This window comes from Phoenix dactylifera, chromosome 8 (genome assembly GCF_051530095.1).
Source record: "Phoenix dactylifera cultivar Ajwa chromosome 8, Ajwa_hap1_PhDact_Kaust_v1.1, whole genome shotgun sequence".
Classification (NCBI taxonomy): Eukaryota; Viridiplantae; Streptophyta; class Magnoliopsida; order Arecales; family Arecaceae; genus Phoenix; species Phoenix dactylifera.
This window is the reverse complement of record NC_143197.1, coordinates 242,540-269,992: the sequence shown is the minus strand read 5'-3', so window position 1 is coordinate 269,992 and position 27,453 is coordinate 242,540. Positions and strand designations below refer to the sequence as shown.

Sequence of the window (27,453 nt, the reverse complement as noted above, 5' to 3'; positions counted from 1 at the left end):
TTAACGTATTATCTCTTCATGATGCATGTAGAATTCATGACATCTAACTATGGCAGCCTGCGACCAGATGCAGAGAATAGATGTAATATCACTTGGCTCTTAGTTATTTTCATTAATTTTCAAGGGAGGTCCTAGATCCATCATGCAAACCGAGTACATTCAAATCTTTATACTGATGTGCGGCATGGCCTGCTCGAGCTGGAGTTCAGAGAGATTCTGAATTAGTTTGTTTTGCTTATTTTTCGTTTCTGTTTCTTTTCTTTTTCTTCTTATTTTATTAAAAAAAACTAGACATCTAATGTTTAATGTGTAGCAATCTAATTGTGTTGATTAAACATTTGCAAATAGAAATTCAAGTATTATCCTTCAGATGATAAGCATTGGCAGTGCTTTTGTAAAACCCCACCCAGATAATGCAGCTATTTTTATGTTTGCATTAGTTATTCATGAATGTTTTTCGTAAAACAAGTGAGGAAAGGTAGGAAGCAGTTCAAAAGCCTATTGGACAAGAAACCTGGAAAAATGCAGTAGTTGGAACTGATTCAGGGGATGACAAGAGTTCGAGGTGAAATAAAACATGAAGTTGAGACGCGAGACGCAGAAAATGGAGATGCAAGCGAGGAAAGCAATTCAAATGGAGGAGTAGCATGCGTTCTTGAAGCTGATAACATTTACGGCCAGCTGGTAGAAGATTCCTCGCGGTTGGCGGACTACATAGACGCAGCATACTGTTACGTCAATGGCTAGATTTTCAAATTTTGGTAATGACCCAGACGTGACCTGGTTTGCACAAAATTTCCTTCAGGTGGATGGTAATGCAATTGTTTGACAGCGCAAGCAGTGCACCGTAGGCTATCAAATCGATACGTATGCGAGCAAATAGTTCACATTTTCATGAATTCCGATGGGTCAACATCTCTGTCCTCAAAAAAGAAAAAAGAAAAGAGAAAAAAGAGTTCCTAATGGATTATTAAATCCACCATGCAAGCAGTAGTTGCTAATCTAACAGAAAATTATAAGACTAGATGCTGTACCAACTAGTTTATAAACCATTAGGTCTCATAGGTCCTGGTGGTTTATAAAACACCAGGTACAGAATCTGGTCTTATTAGATTAGCAGCCATTGCTTGCATGATCTATTCACTGGCTTTTGTATCCAACTTTCGCCAAAATGCGCTGCACAGTGATGAGCATCAAACAGTGGTCCGATTACAGCCATAAAAGGATAGGTAAATTGGTCTAGAGATAGGTTATGAAAGTGTCTTCACTCCTCAGTGCATCTGTATCCATGACAGATGAGTACATATAAACTATGTATGAGTGAAAGCCGATCCTCGGTTCAGGAAGACGAATAGAATTGCGAACAGGATAGCCTCCTTTATAGCTAACCATTCCAAAAATCACCTATGATTAGCAGAGATGGAGTTGTCCTTCGTAATGTACTGCTTTTTGGGCTTTTTAGCTATATCCATACACGTTATATATATATATATATATGATGCTTTCGTTTCAGAAAGAAAGAAAGAAAGAAAGAAAGAAGAAAAAGAAAAGGTTGCATCCTCTCTGCTGTCCCAGTTCAGTTTGCACGGACGTCTCTATGGAGAACCATTCAACAATTTCTTCAGCCAAGATTTAAGGGATGTCGAAAATTTGAAGCAAGTGGCCGTGCATATTGAGACCCAAACATAAAAGGAAACGCTGCAAAAACAGGAATATTCCTCGATTTCAGCACTGGAAGTGCGATGGCTTCTGCCAGATAACAAAGTTCGCTGCAACCAGAGCCCTCCTCTCAAGTTTCCAACAAAGTTCGCTACAACCAGAGCCCTCCCCTCAAGCCTCCACCCACTATTCACAAGCAAGCATGTGTTGCGAGGAAGATATAAAAAAAACGAATATTTATAATAAAGGAAAAGAAAAAGAAAAAAAAAAAAAGGAAAGCTAAAATTTAACGCTTGGTGGCATCGTTGCCAGGGGCCTCCCCATTACCGGGCCGAGCCCGCTTGTAGATCAGGCCACTTGCTGAAAGGAGGAAGCCGAGGGCATGGCCGGCGATGGCGGCGATGAGGACACCCAGGTTGAAGGACATGACGGCGAGCATGACGAGGTAAAGCAGCCCCATCCGGACGGCATGGAGGAAAGTCGGCAGCAAGGCGGTGGATATTCGGCGGCTGCTGCCGGTGGCGGTGGTGGGAGCAGCCTGGGAGAGATGGTCGGAGAGGTATTCGGCGAGGAAGGCGGTAGCGACGACGCAGAGGAGGGCGAGGAGGTACATGCCGAGGCCTTGGTCGCCGGGCCAGCCAGAGAAGAGGACCTCGACGCGCTCCCCCCAGAAGAGGGTCATGTGCATCGCCATGTCGCCACCCTTATCGTGATGACCGGGCATGGTTGCAGGAGTCGTCCCTCCCATCCCATCCTGCATGACGCCTCCTCTGCCCATTGCCAATCTCCCCCTTCAGCAGCCAACAGAAGAGGAGATGTGTATATAATTAAGAAGAGAGATGATCGATATCTCATCTGGGGTTTGTGGTGGGCGGTGTGAGGTGTGACCTGAGAGGGACTCGGGGCAAGGCTGAGGTAATGACACGTATCACCGCAGACATAGTAAAGGCCAAGGAAAAACGACAGGTATGGGAGACAGTTGCTTGCTATTGACTGGCGAAGCTGCCTGGAACCTTCCTGGATGATGACCGCGTGGAAACTTTTATACGGGCATTTAAAAGGAGAATTCCGATGAGATTTTCTGGATTGTCGTGACTGTTTTCTGGTCGGGCAACGAAAGAGGTCGAACTCTAAATGTTAAGAGATTACAGAAAATTTTATTTCTCCATCCTATCCTATTTGATACATCTCAATATATATATATATATATTATTAAAAAAAATAATATAAGCTGATATAGAATTACACTAATAATAAAAAAATATTACTAACATATATAAATTGTTATATCATCTCTAAAATCATTTTATAACAGAATCATGCTAATCAATAAAAATAATATAAATCGATACAGAATCATGCTAATAAAAAAATATTATTGGTAATGCAGATTATTATGTGATCTCTAAGATTATACTAACATCCTCTTTAAACTCAAGATGGTACTATAGGTATCAACTTGAATTTGGAAACCGAATCACGAATGTATCGAAAAATTAATGTACTAGATGAAGAGCTGAAATAGAATCTTAAAAGTTGACATAGCAACTCATAGACTGACATGCTAGTATATCAAAAACTTACGTGGCAGTATAGAGCCTAGTGTAGTAGAACACGAACTATTATAACAGCTAAGAAGCTGACGTAATAAATTAAGAGTTGGCATAACAACTTAGAAAAGACTGACAAGGTGGTAGATCAAAGCTGACGTAGCAGCATAGAGCCCGATGTGGCAAAACATGAGTTATTATAGCAGCGAGAACTTAAAAGTCAATATAATAAACTGATATATCTGACTGACATGTCTGTCGATGTGGTCGATTAACTTGTCTGATGATGCGGCAGCGAGAAGACATGTATAAGATGATAGATGCAAAAAGAACAGAGCTCAAAGAGAAGGCAACCGAAGATCAATGATTCTTATAGACGGAGGCACAATGAAAGAGGAGCAATTGGCTTCAAACTGGAGGTGAAGGAATTGAAGACAACAAATAAAACTGGAGATAGAGAGAATTGGGCTGAGTGACGATGAGAAGAGATGACCGAAGATCTGAAACTAAAAACAAAATCACTAAAGAGGAGCTGTGGATCCATAAAAAATAAAAAATCTTCGGATAGTAATCTACCAGAAATAGAAGATATATAGATTTACTAATTAGATCAATATTGATTCATTAGAAAATAGAGGATCTGCGAATCTACCAAAAAATAGAGAATTTTCGGATGTTGATTTATCCGAAAATAGAGATCGATAAATTGGCAACGAGAGTTTTCAAAGCTTCTCGACATGGCGACGATGACCACAACAAAGGCAGAAGAGATGATGGCAGTAAGTTAAGTGATCAATGGCTCTGATACCATGTTACAATATTTATAACAAAAGAGAAAAACAAGAGAAAAGAGAGAGAGAAAAAGATTCTATTTCTCTATTTCATTGTATCCGATACATTTCAGATATTATGTATACTTGTGTACATACTTAATACAAAAAAAAATAATATAGGCTGATATAAGATTACATTAACAATGAAAAATACTATTAATTGATATAAGTTATTATGTGATCTCTAAAATCATTTTAATAAAATAATGTTAATAAAAAAATAATATAACTTGATACGAAATTATATTAATGAAAAAAATTATAGGCGGCGCACGTGAATTCTAAAATTATGATAACAGTAAATCTCCAATTAGCGTGTCGATTTGCATACATTGGATGGAGATAGAGACGAGGTCTCCGTTTGTTTGGCTCTTCGATGCGGATGGTCCGCTAATCGGCTTCTCTAGAAGGAGAAAGTTGAGAACAAAACTTAAACTCGCTTTCAAGACAGCGTGGTATCAATTTTCTTGGAGAAATGCTGAATTAACATGTCAATCTCATACAACTAAAGTGGTATTTTGATGTGCAATTATTCCTTGCGTCCTACTGTTGATAGCCTGATCTGTATGGTACGGTACCGGCGGCAACAGGAGAGATACACAGCGCCTGCGCAACTTACTTGCGTAAGATTTCGTGATACACAGCCCTGGCTGCATGGTCCTAATTTGTCTCTAAGCACCATGCGTGATCAGAGAGATCAGCCTTCGAAAGTCTGTGTAGGAAGAACCGCCTTCAGCCACGCTCTCCCTTGCCATCTTCGCCATCTCTTTCGCAGACCTCCTCCACTCTTCGGCCCTCGGCCCTTCCATCATTTCCCTCACCATCTTCTCCACTATGCTCCTACTGCACAAGTCTTTCATGTCCAGCCCCACCTTCCACACCTCGCTGACGAACCTGCTGTTAATCTGCTGATCCGCAAAGAATGGCCAGCAGAGCATCGGCACTCCTGCCACTATGCTCTCCAGAGTTGAATTCCATCCACTGTGAGTCAGAAAGCACCCCACCGCCGGATGCGCCAGCACCTCCTCCTGCGGGACCCACTTGACAAGGCAACCCCTCTCCTTTGTCCCCACCTTCACCTCTTCCGTCACCGGTAGCATCTCCTCCCACCGCCTTCCCTCCTCCCCTACCAGATCGGGCCTCACCACCCATAGAAACCGCTGCCCGCTGTTGACCAGCCCCACCCAGAACTCGAGGAACGCCTCCTGAGACACCAGCGTGAGGCTCCCGAAGCTAACATAGACCACAGACTTGTGCGGCTGGGAGTCGAGCCACGTCATGCAGGTCCGGTCCTCTTCCCACAGAGTGGCGGACGGCATGGAGGAAGCGGGAGGTACCGCCGGGTCGCTGGGGCAGCGGGACCGGTACGATCTCAGCAGCGCGGGAAGCGGTCCGACGGCGAAGGTCACGGGAAAGTGAGAGCGCACGTGCGACAGCGCGGTGGCCTCCAGGGACTCGAAGGCGTTGAGAATGAGCGCCCTCGCCCGATTCGTGTTAGCGGTCACGGTTGTCACGAACTCGAAGGTGCGGTCCGTCCGATCCCCTGCCAGTCTACAGAAGCTCGGAAGATCTCGCCGCCTTAGAAAAGCCTCCATCCCCGGCACGCTCCGGACGGGCTCGTCCAGGTCCGCCTCATCTGCCAGTTTTATATACGCCAGAGTAGTGAATCGTTGTTTACTGCCTCTTTTAGAAAACTAAGAAGAATACACGACCGGGTGCTTCCATATCTGTTCTATTAGCATTTAGCCATACCTGGGAACGGGAGCTCCCCGCTCTGCAAGAGCTGGGGAAGACGGAAGTATGCCCAGAAGCTGCACGCGCTGACCGTTCGGAAAGCGATCGCCGGAATTCCCAGCTCTTCCGCGATGTCGACGGCGAACGTCATGATGCCGTCCGCTATGACGCACGTCACCGGCGGCCATTTTCCATCATCTCTGCGGCCACGTTTGATTAACAGCTCGCGGTACAAGACGGCGGACCGAACCCTCAAAGACTCCTCCAGGTCCATCAGATGAAGGACCGACCGGGGATCCTCATCGGCGAGGCCGTCGGGGATGGACTCGAAGCGGAATCTCGGACTTTCGGCTAGCAGAGCGTAGGCGGCGGAGTAGCGGCTGAGGCGGTGGTGGTTGTAGTCGGTGTTCAGGAAGGTGACATGGAGGCCGGTCTTGGTGAGGAGCTCGCCCAGCTTGAGCATGCAGTTCACATGACCTTGAGCTGGGAAGGGGAAGATCAGCACATGCGCGGTCGAGTCCTTCGGCATCTCGATCGGATTCCCGACGTCCATCTCGCACTTCTTTTTTTCGTGAGTCGTCGAGCACTTGGGGGACCTCTTTTTTTTTGTTGTTGTTGTTGTTGTTGATGATGATGAAGATAAACTCCTCTTCCAACAATTGCTCTGGGTTAATTTTTGGAACGTCGTATAAAACAAGCAGAACGTTACATCAGCGATGAGGACGGGGATTGAATTTCTACATTTGTGCTGTTCCTTCTGGACCTCTTGTCCTCAGATTCTCATGGTTGTATTCATGCAAGGATAATATCCGGCCTTATGTTAAAAATGAAATCCAAAAACGCACCTACATAGACTGCCGGGAGGGAATTGTCCTCCTTCATGTGGTACTTTTCAACGGCGGCCGGACCAGATGATGAAGATCTAATTTGTTTCATGCACAGGGGAGCTCCATTACGCTAATCAACGTCATGGACCATCGGTGCCGTATAAGACTGATTATGCATCGCCACGGATGGATCGCGTCCTGTGGAAAGTCATGATCCATGATATGATCAATGCACGGTGAAAATTTTTGAATATGTTTGCAATATCCGTGTCAAATTCAATTTTTTGTGCAATCCCCGACAATCTAAATATTTTTCTGTTTGCATCTAATAAGTGTCATCATTTTTATAGGACAGGTAGGCTCGCATGATGAATGGCTATAATCTAATCATACGTGATGTATTGGCTTATTCCAATTGAAATTATGTGTTTTTTTTTTTATTTTTGGCTAAGAGTTATGTGTTTTTTTTTTAAAATAAATAGATACAATAGCAACAATACATGTCTCGTCTATAAATGAGTTCTTTTACATTATTTATGTTGGGGGAAAAACCCCAAGTCATCACCACGGAGGCGCTCGGCTAGGGAGCGCCGACCGGAAAGGCGCTCGGCCAAAGAGCGCCGACCAGAGAAAGCGCCAAGAGGCGCCCAACCGAAATAACCAAGTAGGGATGCTCGGCTAGAAAGAGCCGACCAGCGGGCGCCGACCAAAGAAGCGCTCAAGTAGAGAGCGCCGACCAGAGAAAGCACCAAGAGGCGCCCAACCGAAATAACCAAGTAGGGATGCTCGGCTAGAAAGAGCCGACCAGCGGACGCCGACCAAAGAAGCGCTCAAGTAGAAAGCGCCGACCAGAGACAGCGCCAAGTAGAGGCGCTCGGCTAGGAGGTGCTCGCCCAGAAGGCGCCGACCAGGAGTACTCAAGCAACCCCGCCACAGGATGCCCCATTGGGCGACCAGCTCGGCTCGGCACCCTTGCCGAGCCGATGCCTTTACCAAATAATTCAACTCTCGCTTGACCCTCTAAGGGACCTGACAACTCCACTATAACCTGCCGCTATCTTCAAGCCATCAAGGCATAAGATCTCCGCAGGTATTCAGCACGACCTGCCATTAATGCACGAGGCTCCCTCAAGTCTCCGATGCACTCAGTCATTTAATGAACACGGCCCAAGACGATCTCCGGATCACTGAACCATCAGAGCTTATGGCTCTCCCTGACCACCGGTTCATTCGGTAATAAATGCACTTACCATCCACAGACCCCAGGCCCACCACGACCGGCGGTTCAACCACTTCAACAGGTCCGATCGACCGTGACAACTCCCTGATTCCGGTCTGATCCGGTCCCGTTCTCCATCACGCCATTAATGGGCCAAATCGTGCCCAATTATTATAGAACGGGACAAACCTACTGTCACCTCCCAGGTAACCGAATCCTCCTATAAAAGGGAACCTGGGGAGAAGAGGAAAGGGGGACCAAAAAGGGGAGGAAAAACCCGAAGCCGGAGAGAACCCTCCTAGACCGGGTGGAAAGAAGTAAACAACACAGACAATTGAGGAAACTGATCCTCTTGATTTTATCCAAATATTCTCTCTGTCTTCTCCACATACTCTCTTCCCCGCTCTCTCCACATATTTGCCCCCTCTGACTTAGGCATCGGAGGACCGGCGCCGGGGAGCCCGGCCACCGGTTCTTCCTGCAGGACTCGCACCCCACAGTGGAGGACGCCACCAGCCGGCGCACCGTCGACCACCCTTCCAGCGGCGGAGCTCTGCCCCTCCAGGAGGACGCCACCAGCCGGCGCACCGTCGACCACCCCTCCTAGCCGGAGCTCTGCCCCTCCAGGAGGACGCCACCAGCCGGCGCACCGTCGACCACCCTCCCGGCGGCGGAGCTCTGCCCCTCCAGGAGGACGCCACCAGCCGGCGCACCGTCGACCACCCTCCCAGCGGCGGAGCTCAGCCCCTCCAGGAGGACGCCACCAGTCGGCACGCCGTCGATCGCCGCCCCTGCGGCGGAAGCCCCTCCTTCCCCGGCTTCACGGCGGCCCCCGGGTCCAATTTCCAGCAACAATTTATTTCATTAAAATGAATCATTGTGACGCACAACATCCATATTAATCACATAATGACAGAGTATTTGACTAGCAAACCACCAATTGGGACATCTCAAGCAATGTCCACTTGCTTGCTTTGTGCTCTGTTTGATTGGTGTTGATTTGTGATTGGAAGTGCTAAAGTTCAAAGAGTTCTTAAATTACTTCCGACTTGGAGTGTATTCCTAGGAGGACATCTACTTTAAATTTAGAAAAAATTATTCACCTAGCTATGAGAAGGTGGAACATTGAAAATGAGCGTTAAGGCATTTTAGATCTAACTATTTTTACATCACAACTTTCTGTTCACAAATAGGACATTCAATTCATTTAGCAAGACTTGATGAGAATGATCGAGTCCCTTGGTTAACTCATTCAAATACAGGTGTATCATGATCCCAATGCTTTTGTGATATGATTGCACTTGCAAAAACACATCAAGCAGATATGCCATCAATTATACCAAATGACCTATGAGATTACAAGACCTTGATACAGTAACTTACAAATCAATCTTTTTTTTGTGTGTGTAATCATCATCAATTTTCATAAATTATGCCAATGGCTACGTTTTTTTTTAAAAAAAAGTTTCATATTCATATTTACCAAATATATGGGAATGATTTTCATGTCGCACATACAGACACAAGGCAATTGGGCAATTTCTCTTCCATATTTTGCTCTCCCTCTCTACCAAGGACGGTGGTTTTGGAATAACACCATCTAAAATTTCAGCAGATCTTGCAGAGTTAGATTAGATAAGTCAAGTTTTATTTTTTTAGCGCAGGATATATTTTTTCTCATCATTTCACCATATTCTCTGATATTGTGGTTAGATGTATTATCAATTAACTAAAAATATTTTGTTATCAGTAAAAGTGGATTGAAAATATTAGTCAAACATGTTTTTTTGGAGTCTAGATACACTCGCACATAGATACATAATGAATGTTAATTGAAACGTGCTTGCGTTCCTTGATGCTTTGACCTAAATGCCATGATATTGTATTCCATTTTATTTAATACGCATCTTCATCAAAAAAAAAAATATTTACTGTATTTATATAAATAAGTTATTAGCAACATAGTTTGATGAAGATTGTAAAATAAAATTGGATTGATCGAATTGGATGGTTCGCAAAATCCTAAATCTAGTACAACTTCATGAGTATCCAGCACCTATCCAAAGAGGGCATATCCTCTACACGGTTAGCACTATAGGATGCTATGCATTTTTGTATGGCCGCTATCAAAAGATGAACAACTATCAAATGATGCGGACCGTATGTGACTATCAAATAATGCATCATATATGATATTATTTGTACGATATTTGATGACTATCCATCTATGATAATTGTCATCGTAGCTATATATTATTCTGTGATACGGTCCATGTACCATAGAAGATTTGTGCTCTATCCTCACTCCCTTGCTCCTAGGATTCTCTTAAAAGTGTGACGGGAAACCTTCCATTTTAAAGTTTAGGTAGAGTTGAATGCAATTCCATGGATGTTTGCGATGGACTGGTTCCCTTGAGAGCGAAGAATTCGATAAAACGTATCATTGAGATAAGGCACCCTTACCAAAGCAAGGTAAAGCGTCGTATAGGGTGATCCCAACAAGCTCGGTTATTGAAAAGGACCGGGGGAAAAAAAGGCATTAGCAGTTATCCAAGGTTTCAAACACTCATCCATAGTCTATGCATGCCAGCATCCAAATCATTAACATTCATGGGGTTAAGAATATGTGTATCTTGCCTAAATCGGGATTTCATAACCTATGATGGGGAAAGAAGCAGGGCAGGATCACAGAAGGAATCCAGATCTTATTCAGCAGCCTGATGTTAGAATAGATTCTCTGCGGTGCATGGTTTGCGACGCAGAATATTGTAGTATTATATACGGTACATCATTGTTGATAATCATCCATGAACTGCCCATCGCAAAAGATTCTGGGCCACGGACATGCATTAAAGGGGCGGCCAAAGCGACGAACACGTATTTTACTAAAAAAACACGAACCCATGTCATCAAGAAGGGACAGCAATGGTCTTTCTGTCCGGGTCCTTGAAATTATAGCATTGAGAGCCGGGCGTCGCAGGCCTGCAGGCGGGGGCGACTGCACACATGCTAACAAGAAAAAGCAAGAACCTTGGCACAGCAGGCTCTTTCTATGATTCTATCGCGTGCTCTCCTGGTGTTGATTGGGTCTTCTGGCAGTAGGCCTCCATCTCCTCCCAATCTCCTGGCAGCCAAAATTCCCCGGAGAGAAAGGGAGGACTCCTCTCAGATTCCTGGGCTAACACATGGAATAGCCCTAGGTAGTGGGTGCCCTAGGTAGAGATGACGTTTTACATCGCTCGCGAGGCTTCGGGGAATTATCCTCTCCTTCTCTCGTCTTTCTTTCCTCCGGATTCTTTACGTAAGAAACTATAAAATATGTAAATAAATCTACCTCATTCTATCAGTTTAAGCTTTTAGGATAAGTGGTGATTTTAATATGCTATCAGAGCAGAGGTTCTGAGTTCAATCCTATCTCCGCATTTTTTAACTCCATTATTAAGAAAATATCACATATTGGGCTCATCTATTAAAAGAAAGTCCGACCCCCATGTGAGGAGTGTAAGAAAATATAAAATTTATAAATAAATCTTCCTCTTTTAGGACAAGAGGTGATTTTAACATTTTACTCAATGCTTCTACACTTTTTTTTTGATTTTGCATGCATCTATTGTAGGGATCGCTGTTTCTTTGCAACTATGGAGGAAGATATGCATGGAGACTATCGGTAGAACTTCTACTTCTTTTGGAGAAGCGGAAGCTTCTGCATGCAGGACTCGTGTTTCAAGTATTATTCTAGTTGTTCGAGGGTCATAACCAATTCATGATCAAGATTTGTCTTCTGCAAAAAACCGAGAATTTAGAGCAATTCTTTTTGAAAATCCTGAATGTTACCTTATACTTTATGGGAATGTTTGATTGCTAGCGTTATTAATGTTTTAATGCTGGATGGATTGCGTTGTTTCCTATCTTGCCGCACGTGTTCATTATTCCTTTGCATGTGCAGTCTCAGCTGTGCTTTGTGCTGTGCAACACATACCAGTTAAGTGTGGATGTATATAACTTTCATGCAATTTAAGTGCTCTTTCGAGGTGGAGCTGCTTGAATGGTTAGTGCAACCTCGTTACCTAATTGGAGGATCTTTCTTGACCGTGGCATTGTCATTTTATTGGAAACCTTTTAAGTTGAAATTCTTGTTTTAAGTTTGAACTTCACTTTTGACAAATTAAGAAATTTGTTGCTCATTGTAATGGCAGAATTAGACAAACTCGGAAAAGTGGTAGAATGGCATTTTTGAAGGTTCCATTGATGAGATTCTATCAAAAAAGAGGAAAAAAGAGGGTTCCATTGATGAGTCTTTTGTATCAGGATGTTACACTATCTAGCTTTGAAACATAATATTATCACATAGTCCTAGTTATTTCTGGATCCTACACGCATGGTATGATCTCTCCTCTCCGGAACTTAATGGTTTTGCAAATTTCTCATCTTTTTAATGCATATCTTATACTCATGTAACCTCTACATTCTGTTTTTGATTGATATTATATATATGTATGTATATATATATATATATATATATAAATGTAAAGAGAGAGATGGAGCAGGCTCCATCCAAGCCAAGTTTGGACCCAATCATCTCTTCCACGATTCAGGGGTAAAATCTTGCGCAGAAGGATTACATCAGTAGAATATATAAATAAAATATGTACATCGCAGCAAGGAACCGGGGAGCAGAGATAGGAAAGGGCGATAAAAGAGAGAGGCCAGGGGCGGAAAAGGGGGAAACCTCGGATATCTTGCTTTCTTGCTTCCCTATCCCAATCCAGCACTCGAAAATCCTCTTCCAAAGCCCTTGCTCACACCACGCCATTCATTCCCTCTTCTTCCTCCTCCTCTCCAGTCTCCATCCTTCCCGGATCTCTCTCTCTTTTTCTTTTTCTCCAGTCTCCATCCTTCCCTCTCTCAGTCTTCCTGATGATTATATGGGGGCAATAATGGGGGCTCGCTGCCGGCCTGCTTCAAATTCTCTGTCCGACGATGGGGGCGATGGCGATCGGGAGGGCGTCCCAGTGTTTGGGGAGTTCCGGTTGGAGGAGCTGAGGGCCGTCACTGCCGGCTTCGGCCCCCACCACATCGTCTCCAAGCACGGCGAGGAGCTCTCCAACGTGGTCTGCCGCGGCCAACTCCCACACACCGATCGCGTCGTCGCCGTCAAGCGCCTCAACAAGTCCGCCTGGCCCGACCCTCGCCAGCTGCTCGTCCGTTTTACCCTCTCTCTCTCTCTCTCTCTCTCTCTCTCTCTCTCTCTCTCTCTCTTTTCTCTTCTCTTTTTCACTTTTGATCGCATCGCATTTCGATATCCAGTCTGATCTGATCTGATGGGGTTTGGTTTCTGGCAGAAGGAGGCGAGATTCGGGGGTAGCTCGAGAGCGAGCGACTGACCAACCTCATCGGCTGCTGCTGCAAGGGCGAAGAGGGGTTGCTGGTCTCCGAGTTCATGCCCCACGAAACCCTAGCCAGGAACCTCTTCCACTGTTCCCACTCCACCCCTCCCTCTTCTTCTTTGATTATTTTCTCAGCCAAATAATCTCGAAAGCTGTTATTATCCATATGTCGAAAATGTTCTTGTTCGATTTTCTTGATTCGTATAATATGATCTCTCTTGCAAGTTGCACCAGGATGGGGTTTTGGCTTTGGTCATCTTATCATCATTTTGAACTCGTTCTGGTATTATTCATTTAGTTCTCGATTTATAAATAGGATGGTGGTAGAGACGGTATTTCTAGATTTTGCAGAATAATTTTACATAGTCAGGTCACTCTTTCAGGCACCACTTTCTTGATTTATATTAACAAGTAACTGGTTGCTATGACTGATGAATTCCTGGCACGACACTTCATAGATTTTGTTCCATGTTGCTATGCTATATATAATCATTTTTCTTGAATCAATTTGGAAGATGATGGTGGTTATTATCTATGGTTCATTGGTACTTACAGATTTATGCAGAGTAATTTCAGATATTTCAATATATATTTTGGGCATGATTTCATAGATCTATGATCTATTGACAAAATTTTAGTTATTAAAGGAGAGAGACTTCTTTACCACTTCCAAAACCAGATCGTTTGATTCCATCTGATCTACTGCTCTGTATATGTTCCTATATTTGATCGACATGGTAATATGTGCTGGATCGCAGGACCAGTGTTTTTTTTTAATATCACAATTGAATGGGGGTGCAAATGATAATGGTGTATTGCAGAGGACACACAGCCCTTGAGTTGGGCAATGAGAATAAGAGTAGCACTGTATTTTGCACAGGTATTGGAGTATTGCAGCAGCAGAGGGTGGGCGCTATATCATGATTTCAATGCATACAGTGTCCTCTTTGATCAGGTGAGATCATCACTGAGGCATCTGTGTCTTATTCTTCGCTTCTCATAGAGGTGCTGCATTTGTTGCTACTTGCTGTTTTGCCATCGGGCATTTGATAGGACAGTAATCCCTGGCTGTCCTGTTTTGGCCTCATGAAGAACAGTAGAGATGGAAGGAGCTGTGGTACTAACTTGGCCTTCATGCCTCTGGTGTACTGCAGGATGGATTAGCATTGTATTGAAATGGCTTTTGGTTTGGCATAGAAAAAGGTTTTATGTTCTGTGACATCCATTGACTTGGCTAAATGCAATCCTTTTCATGAGTTTTCTATGTCGAGGCACTATATTATCTTAAACTCGTTAAAATACAATACTTCTTGCATGTGTTTGATTGCCTAATTCAATGACAGCACGTGGTGCATCATGTTGTATGTTGAGAAAAGATGTTGGCATTATAGAAAATGGCCTCAGGAAGAATGTCCTTTTAAACATCATGACTAAACTATTTTATTCTTTTCAGCACTCTGTTTGACATGTTTTCTTTCCTCTTGAATCAGTAATAAGTTCCTTAGCATGGGAGGAGTAACAGAACTGCTAAAATCTCCATGCAACTAGTTTACTTTCCTTCTTGACTATTGAATTCCATGGACTGTCTACTGTGCATGAAAAAGAGTTTCTATATCATTCAAGGTTGGAAAACATCATTCATTCCTTGTTGGCTTGATTTGGCAGGAAGAGTGACCCCAGAGAGTGTGGTATACAGCTTTGGAACTCTTTTGCTGGACCTTCTTAGTGGAAAGCATATTCCCCTAAGTCATGTGAGTTCTTTACTTCCCAAATTTATCTCAAGCTAAAGTTTGATAATAGCATTTTGTAGAAGTAATTTACACTTGATGGTTTGGAAGCTTGTATTAGCTTTATGTCCATGCTGTTTTAATAAGCACATCACTAAAATCAATAACTTAAAATGTCTATCTGCATGGTCCTGAAGGATGGGAACTGGATTTTCCATACATGTACCTCCAATGGAACAAGATTTCAGTATTTTCACTGACCATTTATCCAGGAAACTCTTAACATGCTACACTCCGGAATCTAAGATATTATTGCTGGTTGGAACTGATAGTGGGTGGGGAGTTGCAGATAGAATGAACCTGGTTAGAAAGAAAGTGAAGGTGAATGCATTTCATTGGCTTTATCTGGAGTCCATTTTGCTGCCAGATGGATGCCCACTTTAAAGTATTTGTAGGTAGACTTATGGATATGCTCATGCTCGCCACAAAGTAAATTGATATAATCATGTAAATAGGTGGTGATTTTGTTCTGTAAGTGCATGGCTTTTTGATACTACTGATATCATGCTCCTATCACGTGACTACTCATTCAATAAAAGCTCTAACCATGACAAGGTAGAAATTGATAGAAATGATGTCAAGCTTCAAGGCACCGAGAAACAATTTCCATGTAAGGTACTCGTGGATTTTGACCTTACTGTGCAGATGGCAACTTTGTCCCCAAAAACATGGAGTATATCACCTTCCTGGGGCTTAGAAAGAACAGTATCTCAAACCATGCTCACAAATGATTCAAGGCGCATTAACTAATGACTGATGATGTACAGAAGCAGTCTTGCCTGGATCAAAGGTTAGAACTGTCTCTCTGTAGTTAATGGCTTCAGTGCTTGACATGTTGATTTTCAACTGAAACCTCTCTCTTTCTGCCATTAATCTAATGGATTGGCTAAGATCTCACTACAGGCAGTACAAATAATAGAAATACAGAGATGCCATCTGTTTTTTTTCAAAGTTATTATTTGGTGCACAGAAGGAGCCCTTTGTAGGTGACCTCCAGGTACTGTATGATGCTGTGTGACGTGCATGTTTATGCGACGCCTAGGAAATAGACATGTTTCAGGATATAGTCTGAAGTATACTTTATATACAAACATACATCTGTACTGGATATGCCTACTCGTTTCTGGAAATCAAATATCCACCTCTGTTTGTCAGGTTAGGCTGTTCGTTTTGCTGCAAAGATATCTATACATTAATTTGACTATCAACATGGTGATGCTCAAGAAACTTTGCCTTTTTAGCTCCACCAAAGAAACCTGCATGACCTTCTGAATTCTTACAGAAAGGTGGTGTAAGGAAATCTTTTTAGGCCCATGTCGAAGTAAAAGTGTGACGTTGATTGCCAAGATAATCCTGGTCAACCGACAGTACAGCCTTTCTGAATGAGCTTCTTAAATTTATCATCCTTTTCCTAGGATTCATGCTGCATGGTCAAATGCATCTGGTGTGCAGGGTTATGCTCAACAATTTTTCCTATTACTTACCTATCAGTTGATGTTTTCAATATCATTGTTGTAATTCCTGTCTGAGAGGAGACAGAAACAGGACTCTAATGAATATGTTGTTTGAGATAAATTATATTCAAGGTCCAGTCTGTGAGCAGGGGCGCCGACAGACTTTCCATATTTCCAAAATGATTTCCACAAAGTAAACTCTCTAGAGAGCTTTCGCTCCACCCACTTCAGCCTCCATTCTTTTTCTTTTTCTGTTTTATTTTGACCTATCTGTTTCATTCAGTGCAGGCAAAAGCTATGATCTGTTCTTGGTATTTTGTGCTACCAAGTAGAGATGGTAGATATGGAGTTAAATTGTTTTCTCATTTTATATTGAATAATGGAGCATAAAAGCACCTCACACCATTGTCAAGGTATAAGGGGTGGCATTTATGTTTAGAAAGTGCATGTGCTTCAAAGTCACATGCTTATCTTTTAGGTATCTTATTAAGTTATTTATGGTAGTTTTGTGTGGGCTAGCCTACAATGCACAAAGGTTAATTGTCATTGGCTGTCTCTACCTTCTCAAAAATATACAGATACTGCAAAATAGGACAAAAGTGAAAGTTGAACCTTCTATGATTTTTATTAATGGATAAGTAGAAGAATCCTTGTTTTTAAAATTACTTGTGCTTTATCCATTTGTATGTGGAAAAGCAGTTGTCCAATTGCAATTTGTATTTTCAACAGTTAAAGCATAACGAGAGATCGTTTTGCTGCAAGCACTTGACCTAATACATGGTAAGAAGTTTCTGATGTTAGAGAGGCATTTCTTGAATGCCAATAGAACTGAGTTAGTGCGGTTAGTGTCTTGCTGTTTGCTCATGAGAGGCCAAATGTGAAGTCACTGGTAACTGCTCTTACATCTCTTTAAAAAGACTCAGAGGTAAGACTTTTTGTGCAGAAATTGCTTTGGAATGTAAAAAGATCTGTTAGCTGCTATGTGAATCGAATGCGCTCTCTTCTGTACCCGTTGTAAAATTTTCAATGCACACAAGTTAGTACCTTAATCTAGAGACATGCAATTATCCCTGCTCTGTTAAGGATCTCCTTGCTGTTACACAGATTGGATTGATTGAATTATTTCCTTCGGCCTTTGTAAAAGTTTTCTTGCACATTGTTTAGCAGTTAGCACCTTAAGCTAGAAATCATGCAGTTATTTTTTTCTTCTTGCCTAAGATCTTCATGGTCATTGCTGCCAATATTGCCAGAATTAACCAGTATTTCCTTGTAATTAAATTTCACTTTAGATCACATGTTGCTTGCTTATTTCCTGTGGTTATAGATTTGTAGTAGTATATACGGGATCCTCTATTGATTTACAAGTGCAATTTTCAGTACAATTTTCAAATTGCTGATATTATTATTAATTACCTGTATAAACTTCGCTCACTTTTTCTCTTCAGATTTGGGAGATTAAGTTAGTTTTTGTTTTATTTTACTGTTCTAATTCTTGATGAAGGTTGCATGATACCAATTCAATTTTACTTTAGCAGGTACCATCATATACTTATGGATATTTCACATTGTTCTGCAACCTCAATGCAAGCACTCTCGGTCTCCTGGGGAAGCTTGTGCCGTTTGGACCTTAACTGTTATGCATGAAATATTAGAGAAGTTTGGATACGAGGATGGTGAGGGAGTTGCCAATGAGGTTGGAAAACTGCTTTTTATCACGTTCTCCAGATAATTTTGACTAGCAGTTGCTTCTTTATTTCTATTTCTAGACTCTTTTATCTCTGCCATATGGTTGCCCTCCAGATTTTTCCTCATACACTCTTTCAGTGTAACTTTAGATAGGTCGGAAACAGTAATTTAGTGCACACAAGAGTGCATGCAGAGTAAGAAACTAGATGTCTATGATTTAGTCCAGCAGCTGTATCGTGGATGGCGCGGAAATCACTTAGCAAGGTTTGCCAGCCGTGACGCGGCGACAGGCTCTAGCCCACAGATGTGACAAGGCCCGTTTTATACGACTGAAAATAATAGACAATTCAATAGGCCTCTTTTGGGTTAACATTTGATATTATCGGATGGATTAACCTGTAGCCATTTTAACAGCAATGATCAGCTATGGGCTCCCTCTCGAGTCCTGCTGACAATGCAAGGGGCAGACAAACCTGTATTGAAGGCAAAATTCTAATTATGGTTCCTCTCATATTCCATCCGGTTACATGAGGATACTCGCCAAAATTTGCTCAAAGCATACAGCAGCCATTGGAAGATATCATCTCCCAACCAAATATTTCCAGAGTACTTCCATTCATTTTATCATGCAATACAAGCATCTGTTAAACCTTTGACCAACAAACGGCAACCGGAGTATCTGCCATCAACCATAAATGACAGTGGTTTTATCACACCGGAGGTCGGTTGGAACCGAGCAACTGTCCTACTAAATTTGTCACCTGGAACAATTAGAAGGGATAACAGCTTAGGAAGTGCCGAACCTTCATTACAAGAGTAACTCAATATTTAGAAATAGAACAGTATGACAAACCAAACGGAAAATAGAACGGTATGACAAACCAAACGGCTACCAGCCATATTCAAAGGAAACAAGAAAAAAAAAAATACAATCTTAAAGGAATTGCAACAACGTACAATCCATACCATGTCAAAAAAAAAAAAAAAAGTTTTGAAGTAGTTACCATTTGTCAACTTTTTTTAACGAATTTACTAGTTTCTCCTCAATAAAATCTTAGCTAAAAAGAAATTCAGTCAACCAACAAAACGCCGCCTTTTTTCAAATGAACAAAGTTAGCTCATTAGTTTCCCTTTTTTTCCCTTTTTTTTCCCTTTTTTTCCATATCTTGATCCTTTAATTCATTCATATCTAATAAATAAACCAGCCAAACCATTGAATATCAATTAATATTTAAGTTATCAAATTTTTGACTGCTTCAAAAATTTAGATCAGCATGCTAAAGTTTTTCCATTTAGACGAATAAGTGTCAGAAAACAAATAAAACCAAACTAAGCAACTTTTTGAATTAAGAGAGAATAAATGTGCGAAATACTTCACTTTATTAACATACGGTGATCATGGAAGAATTCGATTGTTTTGGTAATTTTGGAACTGAGCCGTCAACCACAACCGACGACCCTCCTTCAAGTTGCAGAAACCCTTCACTGATGGTCATAGAGGTTGCATAGTCATGACCAACCAGCGAGCACGTTCAGGTTGGAGGATTCTGAATCCTATGGCCATAGACCTTGCAATAAGGTCTACTTTGATAACTGTATAATTTATATTAAAGAGAATAACAACTGACGTCCATTTCTTCTAATTCTCTCGTTCCTGGTGAGTTCTCTCATCTCCATCAACTCTCCTCCCTCCTGCTCTCTTACGCTTACTCTCCCTCCCGTCCTCATTGTTGCCCGGTGCCGCCCAGTGCTTATTGGCTATTGCCCCATCAGTCTCACTGCACAGTTCGGACACGCCAGTTGCCCTGCGGTCCGATTGCCCGTTGTTACCCTACTGCCACGCCCAACACCGATCAAGCCCACCACCCAGGGCACCATCTTTCACTATGTGCCCCTCATCCTCCCCTTTCCGTACTGACCTAGTTGTAGGGGTGGTAAATTTACTCCAACCTATCGAGTACCCGACTAGACCCAGCCCAACCCTAATGAAACAAGTTATATATCCAACTCATTTTTCGAAAAGTCAAAGGTGGGGACAGGTCTTTATTCTAAAATATGTAAGGGACCTGAGATAGGTGCAGGCAATGCCATCCCAAACCCAACCCAGTTATATGTAACTCTACCAATCGGACGCTCCCCACCCTTGGACTTAATGGCTTACTTACCTCAACTACTCGTCTCCTCCCTTTCCAAGCCCTAACCGCACACAGCTCTCTTTTCCAAGATCGCACGATTCATGTGAAAGATTACTAAATATATATTTAGCTGTCTTAAAAAATATTTGTCTTAGCTTCCTAGAGAACAATATTTCTATTCGTTATAATTTTATTATTATTAAAAATTTTGTTTATTTTGTTCTATATCTTCAACTCTTATTTTGTTTAATATTATGTGAAGTACTAAAATTTACTGTTATATTCTTTTTTATTCATTTAATTTGTAAAAAAAATTACAGCTCTACTTGCCTCGACCAGTTCCAACCTGCCAGGGATGATCACAAGGCATATATGCATATATGGTACGTGGTTCCAATTAGGGGTGCAAATCGATCGGATCGGGTCATGAGTGACCCCAACCCAACCCGGTTCCTTGTTTGAGTCCTAATTTTGAACTCAAACCCAACCCAATAGAAGAAGGGATCACGTCGGATCCACGGCAAAAATTTTTCATCCGAGTCATTCGACTCGGGTCTATGTATAACTCGAACCCATCCTAGGAAAATTTGGATCCAGTTCAGATCACCCCATTCATAGCTTCAGAACTTATTTGCACTCCTACAAATCGAAAAAATTTTACAGATTCAAGTTGGGTCGAGTCGGATTATAAGATTGAAAATCTAAAATTATTTTAATTTTAAATGGATCGAGTCGGGTCTGAATTCAGTAAACCCAAACCCGATCCAAAAAAAATTGAACAGGTTCAATTTTAGGACCCGACCCGGCCCCACGGATCCTCCAAAGCAGGTCAGGTCGGGTTACGAGTTATCCCAACCCATTTGCAACCTTAGTTCCAATTGCAGGGCACTTCGAGTAATGCCCAACCCAGCCCATTTCTGCCCTATTACCATTCCTATCTAACTAACCCCCTTAATAAGTTTGGGAGAGAGAAACCTAACTTGTATGGCATGTTGGAACTGGATCGAGCTCAAGCCAGAGGACCAGACCTTCATAGTGAAATTGACCCAATTCGAAATCAACCTTATACAATGATTGACCTACTTCATGTCAACAGATATTTGTGCAATAGGTAAAAAAAGAGCGGCCTAGTGCACGAAACTCCCGCCACAAACAACCTTACCCTTGTACCAAAGCTCACCCTCTATATTTGTGCAATAGGCAACAATATTAATTATAATACAACAAAAAACATCTGAAGAAAACATAAAAATGAATTCCATGATAGCAAGGAATTTGATGCTTGGCAGGAAGTTTCAAGCACTTATAGATGAGGGAATTTACAATGAATTTTAGTCAAAATTATCAAACATATGATTGTCAAAATAGTATGGTTTAAGTTTTCACTCTGCCTTTTCTGTTTCTTTTATTTAAAATTGAAAACCACAAGCATCAAACACCAGTTTAACAACTAAATCTATACATTCATACAGTATCAACCTCGAGATTTAAAGCATGTTATGTGATAACTTGCCTGCCAATATTTTGAAACACAACGATCAATACAACCGTTCTCACCCATGTTAAGCTCAGATTCCTTATACCTGGAAAGATAAAATGGAAAACATTCTTGAGTTGTTTAATCTTTTATACAACCAAAAGGCTCCTTGGAAAAAAGTTCATCCCAGCTATGAGCAATTGGACCACACTTGCACCATGTACAAGATTAAAAGTACTTTTATAGATATACTGGGAACACACCAGTCATGCATATTCATGTAGATAGATTGAGGACTGGCACACATCTAAAGTTGCACGCAAAAGCACATCTAGTTATCATGTCAAAACATAAACTCATATTGCTCCATTGTTGTGCACCGAAAGTAAGATGAACCAAAAACTCCAATTTTCAGGAGCACCAAGAAACAAGCATTAAGAGTCTATGAAAGAGGCAAGCATGTTCAACATACCTTTTTTCAATACATTTGTCAAAGCATGTTGCAGTAAGCCTGTTACGAAAAAAAACAGAGAGAAATAAAGAAATCAATAATTTTTTTCACAACTAAAAACCTACTTATGGTTTCTTTTATATCTTTCTGAACAACAAAAAAGGCAACCTCTAATGGACCTAAAGTTGTTAAGATTACTGACATAGAAACCTGAACAAATTCTTTTAACTTTGGAACATAGTCTCAGATTTGTGAGGCACAAGTAATAATTAATAACTATATGCATTAATGCTGTTGGATATTAGAGATAAAAAAAGGTATAACCTGATATATTTAAGCATAAGAAATTTAATTCTGGTGTAAGCTGCAGCTAAAACCTTTTAGTATATCTTTATATAGTAATAGGGTTAAAAAAAAGCATTCGATAAGAAAAATGGTTATAATAACACAGACTTGTTAAATAAACCATGGTATTTAAGGTAGGCATGTGGTGTCTATGCTTCCAGCTGCTTCAATGGCTTTCAAGATAGCCAGGTTTAATGGCATCCAGAGGAGGCACTTCAATTTGTAGTCCTCGATTTGTCAAGCAATTTGGCTTCCATAAAACTTGGAAACATGGAAAACGAAATTATCTCCCATATATTTTTTGGAAATGTTCTCACTTCCTAAATTAAGGTAGATAACACTGAATGCTCCTTTTTTTTGCATCATTCGCAACAACAGAGTGTCAATGTAGGCAATCTAGGTGAAATCACTAAGGAAAATAAAGAAAAGGAATAAGGATGAAAAAAATGAAATGATACAACTTGTCAACATCCTTTAGATAATTACACTAGAACTTGTCATGTGTGATATACATGATTAATTCAAGAATAGGGTATGTATGATGGATTCATGTTACCTTATCAAACGGTTGTATGTTTTGCCATGCGGCCATATAAAACCAAAGCAGCAAAAGACTATACAGCACATCAGCTTTACCCTGGGTGCAAGTTATACATTTATTCTTTTTTTTATACTATTAAACCCTACACAAGTGATCATGGTTGAAACAGCGGCTTCATCCCAAGCTCTCCCATTATATAAGCACAACCCACCACTTATGGGGCCCATCAGAAACAGTTCCAAGACTAAACATTAAAGTGCCAGAAACATCACATACAGAGAGTAGAGATAAAGACTCATCTGAAACTACAAAGTTAAAACCAAAGAAATAGATGAGCATCGCCACTCACTGCTCCAACTGGCATTGACAAGCTCTGTTTGCCAAAAATCTCAATCCAAAGGGCCTACTAAATTAGCACTTTAACTAATAATTAGTCCCAAAGGTCAGAAATTCTCGACCTCCTTAAGTATCTCAAACTATTCCTATAAAGAAACTTCAAAAACATTATGTTTAATTTGGTGACAGCTTTTAGATGTCTAATCATTTAGAGTGTAAGATTCCTACGAAAAAGTCAAGAACCACCCAAGATCATAACTAACATGTGAATAACTCAATCTATCCAAACACTAATCCGAAATTATACCAAGCAGTCCTCTTCTTGAAAGCAAAATCTACAACTCCATCAAAGTAATCCAAACACTTCTTTGTAACAAGATACTAAAGCAGGAATTAGATAGAAGCCTTGTCATTTAACATGCACAAATTGTTCTGTAAGCTCTTAGAGACTGGACTGGCAGGCCCTCCTTAGATGAGAATTTCACAGATTTTACCATGCCTACTTAATTTTTGGTTAATCCACATATTATAGCCCTTTCCTTTGATAAACAAACACTAGTAACAAGAAATTGAGGACAGAACAACATTTATATTATTTACCACCTGATCTTTAAACATCAACTAAGACATCTTATCATGATATACATCTTCATATAACTATTTGTTTATCGTGTATAAGGATCAAAAACACAAAGGACCTTTTAACATTTATTCGATCAGCACTTATTTTTCACCTCCTCCAAAATCAAATTCTTGTGCCTTCAAAATACACTCAACCTACAGAATTCCTTCCAACGTAAACAAATTTTAGACCAAAACCATCAGCTTTATGATCTTGTGAGCAATTGACTCCACATCACCTAAGTACTAGTTATTGATGCTTCTATTAATCCAAATTGGACATATCTTTTCACTGCCCCTGCTCTTCCTAGTTCCTACCTTCTTGAGCATCCTACCCTATGCTTCAATCATATAAAAATGAGGAGGTCAGATCAAATTCCCTTGCTTAAGCTTGCAGTTAATTCTGAAAGCCAAATGGTGTCCCACTTACAGAAATTAAATACAGAAAAAACAGAAGCTTAAGAAACAAACTCGCACTGCTGTCAACCAGAAAAAGAAAATAATAGACAGAATCCTCCATTATATCATTATTCGAATTATTATTCTAACTTTCATAATTTTTTATCATTGTCAACCAAGGCCCTGTTTGATTCATGAATAACCTTGGATGAACCTTAAAAAAATCCGCTAATTCATTTTATTAAGCCAAACGAACTTTCTGGCACTAGATTAAAGCAGGCAAAAAAAGCGGAAAACACCTTTCAAGTACTTAGTCCTATTTAACCTGAATAAAACTATACAACCAATATGGTTGAGTAAATCAATTCAGGCACATTCATCTTCATTCCCCTGTTTTTTCCCACAACCATTCCATTTGTTCAAAATAACATGGATAAAACCATAATGGAACCAAATAGGGGTCTATAAAAAGTAAAATTTCCGCAATTTCACTAACATCAAGATACACAGGTTTTAGCTTTTAAACCATGACCAGCGCACAAACCGATCACTTGATAAACCCTAATTATTATTTATTTTCAAACATAAGCATTATAAGGTTTATTTATTTGAAAGCTACAAGGTCATGAGTCTGTAGAACAGAGAGACATGAAGCTTCATTATGCTAGAAGCAGCTTGCTCCCAAGCCAAGCATTTGCATGCTAGCTTAAGTTTTATGTCGTGGTCAGCCTTCCTACCGGAATGCCTCTAGAAGCTTCTACAATGCTTGCCTTAACTGCCCCTCTTTAAAAGCAGGTTTCAGAGCACCCAGTCCCAGAAGAAAGGCTGATGGTCAAGTCCCCGTTCATGAAATCAATAGATTTGAGTGATCTGACTGTATCGCAGAACATTGTATTACATGCTCAAGTTGAATTTCTTCATTTAAAGCTCATTTCAATAGTTCTTCTCTAGCAGGGAGTTAATTGGCTTTAGCAAAATTGTCTGGCAAACATTTTACGTGCATTTCATTTTGGCTAGATTTTGACACTTAGAACATATGCTTAGAATAATGAAATTGAAATGGTGCATCCTGTCTACCATCAAATAGTCATACTATGTCTTGCCATGAGACTCATGTCAAGTCCACTAAGACTATCGACAGTCTTTGATGAATGAAGAAAAGAGAAGAGGAGGCCAAGACTCAAAAAGGCAAAACAGGAAGGATGAAGAAGCAAAAGATTGATTTCCATGACATACAAAAGCGGAGAGGATATAGCAACTGCATGATTCATACTTTCTAAATACCTGTTAAAGAGATCTACCCTGTATTCCATCTCCTTCTCTGCCATTCCAAATATCTGCTTTGTCAAGGGTAAAAGGTCAATATAACTGGCCGGATAAAAGAAAGGATACAAATAATACATTTCACCAATCATGGCACAAATTTCCATATTGGTTGCAAATCATTAAAACTTGATGAATAGATAACACATCCAAATCAAGCGGCTATGTTAGTCATCAATCTCAAAATTTTTAAAAGACTATGAAATTCTACAGAAACACAGTCAGAGATTGCTACAGTCAAATGCCAAGCTTTATGGACAGCAAAATCATTCGCCAACCTTTTTTAATAAAAAAATTACTTATTCGAATGTTTTGGCCATACATATTATGTATGCAAAAAATGAGAACCTGCCTGCTCTTTCTCGATATTCGTGGGGGCACTAGTAGCCGCCATTTTATATCCTTCTGCTGCACGATCAAAAAAAAATCAAAATGAAAACGAAAAAAAGAGAGAGGTTACCACCTAGCAAGCACTACTACAACAATGAAAGCCAGGTACTATGGAACGAAAATTAACAGAATACGATGAGATTTCAAGTTTTTCCATCAAGAAAATCAAAAGAGCTGCTAAAACATGAAAAAATGCCAGAAATAGAAAGAAAAAGCCATTCATAGATTCAAAAAGAAACTGGAAAGAGAGAAACAAAGAGATATCAAGGGACAAGTACTACCTGCGCGATCAAGCAACCAAAAGAGTGGTATCACAACATTTAAAAAGAAAACACCCAAGAAAAGGATATAACCAGACTAAGATTGAAGAACACTCATCCTTGGAATTCAATTAGAAATCTAAAACGAAGAAAACTGCAAAAGGAAAATTGTGGAAGAAAGAGCATCGCATAAGCGATCAAGAAAACCAAACGAGAAGTTATACAGCGTATAAGATCCTCCAGGAAAAAAAACCGAGATGACAGGAACAAGATCAAGAAAGCCCCATTCCTGGAATTCATCTAGAAATTCGAAAACGAGAAAACTGCCGAACCTAATTCAACCGAACCAAAATCTCCACAGGAAACCTTCTATTTGGATCTAATATCTTCCCCAAAACTCGTATCTTGGGAAAAAAAATCTGCTTCAAATCCTACAAAAAAAAAAAAAAAGTTCCTGAAAGGGTTTCTCCTTCTTTACTTCCGATCGATCAACCAGGGAAAAAAATTATAAAAAACACAAGAAAAGAAACAAATATAAAAGATATACCTGGCGACGGGTGGTTCTTGGCTCCAGAGGGAGTCGCAGTCGCGATGGAGCGACCGAGAAATCACCGCCGCCGCCGCACGAAGATGCAGCGAAGCAAGAAGCTTGGAATGGGGAGACGATAATTATAAAACTTAGGAAGGGTCTTTTTCTAGGGTTTATTTATTTATGGGAGGAAGCGGTGTCGTGGCGGTGGATTCCAAGAGGAAATGCATCCGGAATTCGGCTGGATAGGATCACCGACGGGTCTCGGTTTCGGATCCCGGCGGGCCCGACCCAACACTATGGTTGGCTTGGGCCCTTTTTGTCAAGGTCGGCTCCGGTTATAACTCATCGAGCTGGCGGGTCGATCCATAGGTTCTACTGTCGTTAGCGCCTATGTATACAAAACTAGCGGCCTCTCCTTCTTCCGGTTTAGTTTTAGTTGGTGAGAAAAAAAATATAAAAATATTTTTTTTTAATTTTTAAATATATAACACCTAAAAAAAATAATTT

At 40.9% G+C, this 27,453-nt stretch overlaps 3 protein-coding genes and 1 long non-coding RNA gene across 11 annotated transcripts; 1 reads left to right on the top strand and 3 right to left on the bottom strand.

Moving 5' to 3' along the window:
- Positions 1-1,699: 1,699 nt before the first annotated feature.
- LOC103700370 (copper transporter 3-like) lies at positions 1,700-2,560 on the bottom strand. The gene has a single exon (XM_008782316.5). It carries the CDS (start codon positions 2,435-2,437, stop codon positions 1,946-1,948), a length of 492 nt encoding a protein of 163 aa, XP_008780538.1. The 5' UTR covers positions 2,438-2,560; the 3' UTR covers positions 1,700-1,945.
- Positions 2,561-4,472: 1,912 nt separating this feature from the next.
- LOC103722644 (myricetin 3-O-rhamnoside 1,2-glucosyltransferase UGT709G2-like) lies at positions 4,473-6,489 on the bottom strand. Its single transcript, XM_008813275.5, has 2 exons — positions 5,795-6,489; positions 4,473-5,678 (listed from the first exon to the last, which is right to left on the bottom strand). The coding sequence occupies exons 1-2, from the start codon at positions 6,327-6,329 to the stop codon at positions 4,714-4,716; spliced, it is 1,500 nt and encodes a 499-aa protein (XP_008811497.3). The 5' UTR covers positions 6,330-6,489; the 3' UTR covers positions 4,473-4,713.
- Positions 6,490-13,202: 6,713 nt separating this feature from the next.
- Positions 13,203-18,209, top strand: LOC103722640 (uncharacterized). 5 transcript variants are annotated; one of them, XR_016396093.1, is made up of 3 exons: positions 13,203-14,960; positions 15,642-15,786; positions 17,986-18,209. It is a non-coding gene; the product is annotated as an uncharacterized LOC103722640 (long non-coding RNA). The 5 variants fall into 5 exon arrangements; XR_016396092.1 differs by having other exon boundaries at positions 17,983-18,209; XR_005510865.3 differs by lacking the exon at positions 15,642-15,786.
- A 405-nt stretch (positions 18,210-18,614) lies between these two features.
- LOC103722641 (mitochondrial import inner membrane translocase subunit TIM10-like) lies at positions 18,615-27,194 on the bottom strand. 4 transcript variants are annotated; one of them, XM_008813267.6, is made up of 7 exons: positions 26,962-27,194; positions 26,747-26,845; positions 26,117-26,169; positions 25,726-25,778; positions 22,221-22,259; positions 21,785-21,854; positions 18,615-18,897 (listed from the first exon to the last, which is right to left on the bottom strand). In XM_008813267.6, the coding sequence occupies exons 3-7, from the start codon at positions 26,156-26,158 to the stop codon at positions 18,847-18,849; spliced, it is 255 nt and encodes an 84-aa protein (XP_008811489.1). In that variant the 5' UTR covers positions 26,159-26,169; positions 26,747-26,845; positions 26,962-27,194; the 3' UTR covers positions 18,615-18,846. The 4 variants fall into 4 exon arrangements, with proteins under 4 accessions (XP_008811489.1, XP_008811487.1, XP_008811490.1 ...); XM_008813265.6 differs by having other exon boundaries at positions 26,117-26,172; positions 26,962-27,180; XM_008813268.6 differs by lacking the exon at positions 26,747-26,845 and having other exon boundaries at positions 26,962-27,191.
- Positions 27,195-27,453: the final 259 nt, after the last annotated feature.

Excerpts from the sequence above, each read along its gene's own strand:
- LOC103700370 (XM_008782316.5), bottom strand. The coding sequence starts at position 2,437 with ATGGGCAGAGGAGGCGTCATGCAGGATGGGATGGGAGGGACGACTCCT.
- LOC103722644 (XM_008813275.5), bottom strand. The coding sequence starts at position 6,329 with ATGGACGTCGGGAATCCGATCGAGATGCCGAAGGACTCGACCGCGCAT. Across the intron at positions 5,679-5,794 it reads CGGGGAGCTCCCGTTCCCAG|ATGAGGCGGACCTGGACGAG; the intron begins GTATGGCTAAAT and ends TAAAACTGGCAG.
- LOC103722641 (XM_008813267.6), bottom strand. The coding sequence starts at position 26,158 with ATGGCGGCTACTAGTGCCCCCACGAATATCGAGAAAGAGCAG. Across the intron at positions 21,855-22,220 it reads GACAAATGTATTGAAAAAAG|GTATAAGGAATCTGAGCTTA; the intron begins GTATGTTGAACA and ends TTATCTTTCCAG. Across the intron at positions 18,898-21,784 it reads GTGTTTCAAAATATTGGCAG|GTGACAAATTTAGTAGGACA; the intron begins GCAAGTTATCAC and ends TAATTGTTCCAG.